The 9578-nt window shown below is 36.1% G+C and overlaps 1 protein-coding gene across 5 annotated transcripts in view; it reads right to left on the reverse strand.

Moving 5' to 3' along the window:
- Window positions 1–5314: 5314 nt before the first annotated feature.
- Window positions 5315–9578, reverse strand: part of egflam (EGF-like, fibronectin type III and laminin G domains) — a 25435-nt gene continuing 21171 nt past the window's right edge. For 2 of the 5 annotated variants that reach the window (XM_007548038.2, XM_016669434.1), the window contains 8 exons: window positions 9348–9464; window positions 8244–8424; window positions 7738–7761; window positions 7468–7546; window positions 7251–7394; window positions 6669–6752; window positions 6479–6582; window positions 5315–6373 (listed from right to left, as the gene is read on the reverse strand). In XM_007548038.2, coding sequence (XP_007548100.1) covers window positions 6222–6373; window positions 6479–6582; window positions 6669–6752; window positions 7251–7394; window positions 7468–7546; window positions 7738–7761; window positions 8244–8424; window positions 9348–9464 — 885 coding nt within the window. In that variant the 3' untranslated portion in view covers window positions 5315–6221. The remainder of the gene's footprint in view (window positions 6374–6478; window positions 6583–6668; window positions 6753–7250; window positions 7395–7467; window positions 7547–7737; window positions 7762–8243; window positions 8425–9347; window positions 9465–9578) is intronic. The other 3 variants (XM_007548039.2, XM_016669435.1, XM_016669436.1) reach the window with 2 other exon arrangements.

Consider the following 9578-nt stretch of genomic DNA (forward strand, 5'->3'; position numbering starts at 1 on the left):
ATGATCGTGCGGTTATGTATTAGAAGATATTCAGATTTTTTTTCAGAATTTAAAAACAATGGTTCGCTTTTTTAGCTTAATTTTAACTATTAAATTTAACTATAAGCGTATCTACAAAGTTAAAAAAAAAAAACTGGACACGGACCTCTCCGACGCCGAACCATGGATTCGTTCACGCTGAGGTAAATAGAGCCGTGCAGACCTCAACTTAAAAGCAGCATCATATGAACTTCTTCGTGTTGTTTCCATGATGAGGAGGTATGAGTTTGAAAATATTCCTCCGTAAATAAAAATTTGCGTTTTCTTCTTTGATTTTTGACTTCCAATGATTCACTTCCTGCTAAAGCGCCCCCTGGNTAAAAACTAAACACTTTGAATATACTAAAATCACAAAATACTTTTCAAAATGTGTCCAACTAATGACAAAACATGTCAAACAAAAGAAAAAAAAAACATCACACAAAAGACACAAACGTCCTGAAGAGTAAAAACCAAGATTATCCGGAAAGAAGGTCATCTCCGCTGGCTGCTCAAGGTCATGGTGAATAAAGTTCCTTTGGTGCTTTCAGCAATCAAAGACGGGATTACAGTAAAAAGAAAAAGAGGACACATATGGTTGGAATTGTCCCATAAAAAAAGTTTTTTGTCCTCTATTTAGTTTTTGCAAAGACCATAATCCATGACTGTGATTTCCAATTTTGACTTTCAATTATTCACTTCCTGCTAAAGCGCCCCCTGGTGGTTGAAGAAAAATCCACTGAAAAGCCGCCGGGCTATAAGCCGCATGGTTCAAAGTGCGGGAATAAAGTAGCTGCTTATAGTCCAAAAAATACAGCAACTCAGATGTGATGAAAAAACTATCAAGAACCTACAAAGCAATTAAATCATCATGTGGGCTTTCCCTAATGGCTTAATAGCATATCAACTTAGTTTAAGTAAACATTTGACCTGAATCAAAGCAGTGATGACAATCTGTTTTCTTGTTCTGTTCTCTAATTCACTCAATAATAATAGCAACTACCCTAACTGTTTCCCCTGATTTAACTACAAATTAATTGAAATGAACCTTAAACAAAGTATAAAATACGGGCTTTTTGATGTGATTAATTTCCATTAATTTTCCTATTTAAAAAATCTGTCTTCATAACTATCAATGCAAATTACAACCAAGAAATCTGATGGAGAAAAGTGTATTAAAAACAACATTTGCTTTAAACAAGTGGTCTGATTGTTGACCTGAGTTTTTTTTTTTAGAGATTGTGGATTATTCAGGTAAGTTTACTGGGGAAATCCTTTTGTCTGCAGCCAAATGCAACATGCAAAGCCACCATGCCACCAGTTGCTTGCAATTTTACTTGGTGATTAGGTTTTGGTCTTGGCATGTAGCCAACATTTCCGTTTCTTTAAAATCTCTAATTTGCAAAAACAAGCAGATACACATCATCTGCCCTGTAATGAGTGAGCTTACCCTGCTCCTATATGGCTGCTCCAAGCAGTGCTCAGAATCTATCCTGCCACTTTAATACCAACACAGTGTTTGAGGCATGCTAAAAGTAGTCCATACACTTTTGTTGCACTCCTGAGCCTACAGAACCATCCATGTTCTGAATAAGGTCTTAATGTGATTTTAATCTAGAGTAAAAGGAGACTTAAGACATATTTTTAAAACTTAATGTTATTTTACAGGGTAAAAAAATATTCAGAACCTGTACAGATGACAACAAGAAAATATATTTGTTTACTGGTGAACATGTGATCGACATGAAAGGAATGTAATTGCTGGCATTTAATGAGGTTTGTGTCAGATGACAGTGATCTTGTCTCTCTTTTAACCAAAATTCAACCCGTGTCAAGATCAGAATGTCATGTGACCGAAACTAAAAGATAAAACTGAAGGATAATTTGGACAAGGACATAAAACTGCTACAGGCAAATGAACCCTTTAGTGTAAAAACTAAACACTTTGAATATACTAAAATCACAAAATACTTTTCAAAATGTGTCCAACTAATGACAAAACATGTCAAACAAAAGAAAAAAAAACATCACACAAAAGACACAAACGTCCTGAAGAGTAAAAACCAAGATTATCTTGAAAGAAGGTCATCTCCGCTGGCTGCTCAAGGTCATGGTGAATAAAGTTCCTTTGGTGCTTTCAGCAATCAAAGACGGGATTACAGTAAAAAGAAAAAGAGGACACATATGGTTGGAATTGTCCCATAAAAAAAGTTTTTTGTCCTCTATTTAGTTTTTGCAAAGACCATAATCCATGACTGTGATTTCCAATTTTGACTTTCAATTATTCACTTCCTGCTAAAGCGCCCCCTGGAGGTTGAAGAAAAATCCACAGAAAAGCCGCACCGGGCTGTAAGCCGCATGGTTTACAGCGTCCGAGCATGTAGTCCGAAAAATACAGCAACTCAGATGTGATGAAAAAACTATCAAGAACCTACAAAGCAATTAAATCATCACATGAGCTTTCCCTAATGGCTTAATAGCATATCATCTTAGTTTAAGTAAACATTTGACCTGAATCAAAGTTATTGTCTCTCTGATTTTTCTGGTACATAGCAAATATAAATATTTTTTTTCTAATCCCAGCAGACCAAAAAAAAAAAAAAAAAAAGCAAAGTTTTGAGATTTTTAATGAAAGAGAAAGAAGCTTACTTTTTTGGTTTCAACTATAAGTAAAATTCCTAAGGGTTTTTATTAGACCAGCATGATCTCATAATGTTCCTGATTAAATGAATTGCTTTGGTGTTAGAGTCAATACTGATGTTCAGTGCAATCACATGGATTTGGGGTTATGCAACAGTTTTAATAACGGCATTAATGAAATGGGAACACACAGTATTACATGGGTCAATGAAATCAAATCTTAACATATTGCTTTTCGCTCTTTATTATTGATTTTGGCAGATCTGAACAAATCCTGCAATGGTGAACTACAACCTTAAACTGTTATAAGATGAGGATGACCTCAATATGACTAAATAGCTCAATCTAAATTAAAGTGCTACATTTGGCTCCCAGTCCATCGGTTTGTGTGAAGTCTTTACAGAGTTTTAAGAGTGATGTGGCATGTAAAGTACTACTCTGAAAGCAGGGACGTGTTGATCAAAAAAGATAAATTGAAAAAGTCATCTAATCAACCAACCTGGTATGATCAGAAGGTAATGAACCATTTGGTTCGTTAGTTTCAGCAATCTGAAATGTAGGCAAAATGTAGGTTAACTATTATCTTACGTCACTGTACATCAAGAAATCCTAATTTCAGATCACAACAAAAGAAATGTTTTAGCCAGAGGGTTGTCACAAAATAACTATTTCAATCACTCCGAAAGGAGGAATTGAAATGTCAAATGTTTCTAGCTTTTTGTGACTGAAATGACCTGTTGAAAAAAGCAATATTGACATGGTTTGATATAATGATAATCTCTGTAGGGAGGTCACTTGTCTGTCAAGAACTGGATTCTGTTTCTGAACGGTTCACAACACAATTTTGGAGCAAAATCCATCTTCTTTGATGCAAATAAACTGTTTCAAAGATTTATGTGTTTCTTTCCACCTCACTGTGAACCTCTAGATTGTTTAAAATCAAATATGAAAGGGAAATTTGAAAATTATTTCTAACATTGCTTGCATAGAAGTTATTCTTAACTTAAGCTTTAATTTGTAGTCTGTGAAATTCAACAAATTTGGTGTTTTGTATTTGTCATGTGTATCACAGCAGCTGTCTATAAAGATGCAGGAAGCTTGAAAGGGTCAATTCCTATTGAGGCATAAACATGCTTTTTCTTTGTCTGGAGACAAAAATCAGGCCCTAATTTCAGCACACAGTCATAACCAACACAGTGACTGTAACATGTTTGTGTCTTTCACAAACCTTGTCAATTGTTTCTACAATTTACTCATGCTCAGTAGACATTTGTTTGGGCTAAAGAGCTTAAGAAATACATCCAGTTTATTTAAAGTCTAACTATTTGTAACACTTACCTTTCCTCTTTTGCTGTTTGCTCATAGATCAGCCTCTTGGTGTAACTGATCTAAGAGTCACACCATATAGCGATGTTAAATCTTTCTGGATTTATCATTGCTAGCAGACCTTCACAACTTGCTTTTTTTTTCCCCTCTCCCTTTTCTAGATTAATCTCATAATTTAGATTTGCTGGACAAATTATTAGCCACAGGTTCTCTGTTGGATTAAGTTTTAGTTTGTTCAAAATGCCTGCTTTGATCACTGGTCTACTTTTTTTAATTTTGCCTTGTGACATGATGTTTAAAAACATTAACATTGAAATGTGCCTGGATTCTTGAGAAACGCTTTTCTTGGAAGGATGTATGATCTCATCATTCATGGTAATGGTGGTCTAGGCAAATTTGTGAGTGAGTCAGCTGTCTGTGATGAAAGGATACACCACACATGGATTGTATCAGGATGACACAAGACCCATTGAAATTGCTTCCCCCCACCCCCTCCTTTGTATAGTCCTTTTTTGTATCTCCCAAACTCTCTGGCAAAAGGTTTTTGGAGAAAATATCGTTACCCAAGTCCTCTGGAGCCCAAGCCTGGTATTTCCTGTATAATGTCTCTCTGTCCAAGAAGTTTTTCTTGGAAAGAAACTGCTTCATTTCTGGCTCTCCTGACGGCAGAGCATGTTGACTTGGGTGAAACTTTAGTAGGAGACAGTAATAACCTTGCCTGAAGCCGTTTTAATTCAAAGCAGTGATGACAATCTGTTTTCTTGTTCTGTTTTCTAATTCACTCAAAATGACAGAGTGATATAATAGCAACTACCCTAAATGTTTCCAATGATTTAACTACAAATTAATAGAAATGAACCTTAAACAAAGTACAAAATAAGGGCTTTTTTGATGTGATTAATTTCCATTAATTTTCCAATAAAAAAAAATCTGTCTTCATAGCTATCAATGCAAATTACAACCAAGAAATCTGATGGAGAAAAGTTTTTACTTGGTGATTAGGTTTTGGTCTTGGCATGTAGCCAACATTTCCGTTTCTTTAAAATCTCTGATTTGCAAAGACAAGCAGATACACATCATCTGCCCTGTAATGAGTGAGCTTACCGTGCTCCTATATGGCTGCTCCATGCAGTGCTCAGGATCTATGCTGCCACTTTAATACCAACACAGTGTTTGAGGCATGCTAAAAGTAGTCCATACACTTTTGTTGCACTCCTGAGCCTGCAGAACCATTCATGTTCTGAATAAGGTCTTAATGTGATTTTAATCTAGAGTAAAAGGAGACTTAAGACATATTTTTAAAACTTAATGTTATTTTACAGGGTAAAAAAATATTCAGAACCTGTACAGATGACAACAAGAAAATATATTTGTTTACTGGTGAACATGTGATCGACATGAAAGGAATGTAATTGGTGGCATTTAATGAGGTTTGTGTCAGATGACAGTGATCTTGTCTCTCTTTTAACCAAAATTCAACCCGTGTCAAGATCAGAATGTCATGTGACCGAAACTAAAAGATAAAACTGAAGGATAATTTGGACAAGGACATAAAACTGCTTCAGGCAAATGAACCCTTTAGTGTAAAAACTAAACACTTTGAATATACTAAAATCACAAAATACTTTTCAAAATGTGTCCAACTAATGACAAAACATGTCAAACAAAAGAAAAAAAACATCACACAAAAGACACAAACGTCCTGAAGAGTAAAAACCAAGATTATCTTGAAAGAAGGTCATCTCTGCTGGCTGCTCAAGGTCATGGTGAATAAAGTTCCTTTGGTGCTTTCAGCAATCAAAGACGGGATTACAGTAAAAAGAAAAAGAGTACACATATGGTTGGAATTGTCCCATAAAAAAAAGTTTTTTGTCCTCTATTTAGTTTTTGCAAAGACCATAATCCATGACTGTGATGTGAATTCAGATGGAGCACTTGTGCCTCTGTAGTCAGTTCTTCCTGCAACCTCGGATCAAAGCTTGTTTAAACCGGAATATTTTCAAAAAATTACAGCAAACTTTGTTACTCTGCAAGTCAGAGAGATCATAAAAACATTCATATAACAACACTTCTTGCCAGAGTGACTTCGGTACACACCCTATGATGCATTTAAAAATATTAACAATATAAAAAACACTTTAGTTTTTACTGCTGTGGTTCTGACAAGTGAAATTCATGGTGACAAATCCAGCTGAAAAGTGTGTCGAAACTCTCCCCATATGTGAAAAAAAAATCCTCTAGTTGGAGCAGGTGTTAATGTTCTTGCCGTCAGCTGCGTCCTCCACCAAAGCTAAGTGAAAGTCAGTGGAAAGTGTAAAATGGGACACGCAGCCCACCAGTCCTCCCAGGTACTGCCTGTTTGTGTGAAGGGCGATCTCTTTCATGCCACCTATGGTTAAAAAAAAAAAGATATAGCAAACAAAAGAAAGGGAAGCTATGAAAAATACAGGAATAAAAAAAACTAAGTGATGCTGACAGGACATAAACCACCTACCAACATACAAGGGTCCATTTATATTGAGTTGTCTCATCTTGCCAGGTGACCTGCCCGTCTTCGCTCCGTAATCATCAACCGTCAGCTTCCCTGATTGGCCGTCCCTGAAAGAGAGAAAAAAAACGTACATTCAAGGAAACGCTTACATCCTTGTGAAAAGCAGCTGCAATAGGTTCCTCTTAGAGCTCACCTGACAGCCTTGACTCTGTGCCACTTTCCATCACTAAACGTCCCGTTGACAACAATGTTAGCCATGCCGCTGCCCAAGTTATAGCTACGACAGAAATGTGTAGTGATTTAATAGCTGAACAACTCATTCTGACATCTGTTCATAGGTCATTTTCAAAGATCACTCTCCTCGAATTGTTATCAGTTTTGCTTCCTATCATTTCTGTTTGATAGGGATCAAACTTTTCTCTTCTGATGAAATCTGCGTTTCACAAGATACATCCTAAATTTCTCCACATTTGGCTAATTTACAGGCAACTTATTTCACTGGGCATTTCAGTACAATAGACCAACAAAAGTGCATAATTGTGAATTACAAGGAACAGGACACATTGATTTAAAAACTTGTTTTTCAGTCTTTTTAACTCTGACATGTCATTAATAGTTGTGCAACCAGTTCTAACTTCAGATGTCTCTTAATTGGTAAATAAATTCTAAGTGTTTAACCTAAACCCACTGTAAATTAGAATTCTACCATATAACCAAAACACATATAATTGGTTAATATTAACAAAATAAATTAAATACTCAGGTATGGGGATACCTGAAGATCAGAGCCCCATCCTGAAGCCCCATGGAAATAAAGTCACTGTTGGGTCTCATTGGACTGTCTCCTCGCCAGAGTAATAAACCATCCTTTGCTGTGCTCTTAAAATGCATGAAAAGGTTTGTCCTGGACCCAGACACCCTGAAATAAGAAAAAAAAACTGAGAAGATGTAATACTTTTTAAACAGGTGTTTAAATTTATACTAATACCGACCTTTTCAGGATATCTCTGTTGTCATAGGTCAGATAGCTTCTGCCAATGAACTGGGGTATTTCTATGGCTTCAGTCACAGCTGCATAGAGAGCGGAATGTAATAACTGCATATGAACACAAGGTGGCAGTATCTGCGTGCAACAAGCTAAACTAGATGATACACAATACTGCTCTGTCTACAATGGGCATTATCAAAAGGAGCTCATTTCTATATATTAAAAAATGTAGTAATACACTGCGTGCTTTTTGAATTTGCAGAAAACGACTTACTGTTCAAACAGTAATTCCCACACTCTGTTCAATGAAAGCATTAAAAACAAAGAAGGCACAGACACATTTAAGAAAATTAGCTTCCAATATTTTTGCTTAATTACTTCTAAGTCTAAATATCATTAATTTTGCAGATAAGTAAACTATAAAAGCTTTACCTCATTAAGTATTGTAGTCCTTTTTTGTGAATTTGAGCACTGACTTTTTTCGCTTTTTGCTTTATTTTCTGCATTACATTTAATATTTACCACCTTGATAAAGTAATTTCTTTCAGTGATGTGATTAATATTTAAAATCTGATGTTCTTATCGCAAGTCAAACAAGTACAATCTTCCTCTCCTGTTAACATTTCAGAAGACCGGATGTTGTTTGAGAAAGCGTGTGCCTTGTCTCGTGGGCTTTTAACTATTCATGACTGTGTTTATGGACTAAAAACATCCAAGCAACCACAGTGGAAAAGAAGCGGCTCGTTCATGGATTATGCATTTTTCTTTCCTCCTGCTGACCTTTCTGGCAGTGCCTTCCATCGTACCCTAGAGGGCAGTCACACTCATAGTCATCCCACTTTGGCCTGCAGGTTCCTCCGTTGGCACAAGGGTTTTCCACACATGGGTGTGCTGAGTTTGCGATATTTACACCGCCAGCAGAGCCGGCTGTGATTGGCATGGCGCGGTCATTGAGAATCAGCTGGGGAAGAAAAAGAGCAACAACAAAAAAACAGCAAAAGGAAAATAAAAAAGAAAACATGCACAAGATTTTAAGAAAAGTTTAGAACATGTTGAAAATTAAACTTTTTTTTTTTTTTTGCACAGACCAGAAACATCACAGATGTAATTACGTTGTACAGTTGTAACTAGGAACTGAACCTCTGACTGTACACCCAGGCTTCTAACATTAACTATTGCAAAAATGCAAAAAAAAAAAGATGCCATCACTGATTCCTGTGTTATTTGTTATTCAATTCAGTCATCTATGCTTTATAAAACATACATTGTTTAACTTTACTATACAGTTTCTTCCACACATTAGTTATAATCCCATAATCTTATATTTTATGTTGTGGTTTGCTACATATTTATAGTTTCATGTTCATATTTAGATGTTTGTTATGTAAACAAATGTCCACCATGTCTCTATCTTCTACCATGATGTTATGTACCAGATGGTGTCACAGACAGCTTAACAATTTGGATCCTATTTGTTGTTATAGATTCCCCCTCTCATATATTACTCTTAAAAACACATCTATTCACACTGGATTTTGTTGCCCCAAGTTCAGCCTTTTAGTCAGACATGTCATTGTGTTGCTGTTCCTCCGCAATTCTTGCTCTTTCTCCAATTTCGTGTAAAGTTTCTGCTTCCAAATGTGGAGTAATCCAATAAGCATAAGCAGTTCATCCCTGGAAGCTTTGCTGCCTCACGATTTTTACAATTTCCACTTCTATGTAATGGTATGGTTGCTAAGTTAAAAAAATGTAAATTATATTGGAGAAATCCAGGAGAGTTATTTCATGCAGATAGGATGCAATGACCCAAATGCTTCCATATAAAAAAGTTTTCTAGTATCTCACGTTTATTCTTACTCTTAGCTACTGAACAGATGCATTCACCTTCTGAATGATCCCAGTAAAGGGCTTCATTACACCTGCTGTCCTCTTGGTCTTTTCATAGTCTGGCACCCCACCTAGATAGAGAGGCGAACTGCAGTTGATCTGAGTGAAAGCTCCCTGAAAAGGAAATATAAGAGATATGAGATTATTTTTGGGATTAAGATGGATGGATGGATGGATGGATGGATGGATGGATGGATGGATGGATGGATGGATGGATGGATGGATGGA

Source organism: Poecilia formosa, unplaced genomic scaffold (genome assembly GCF_000485575.1).
Source record: "Poecilia formosa unplaced genomic scaffold, Poecilia_formosa-5.1.2 Scaffold25, whole genome shotgun sequence".
Classification (NCBI taxonomy): Eukaryota; Metazoa; Chordata; class Actinopteri; order Cyprinodontiformes; family Poeciliidae; genus Poecilia; species Poecilia formosa.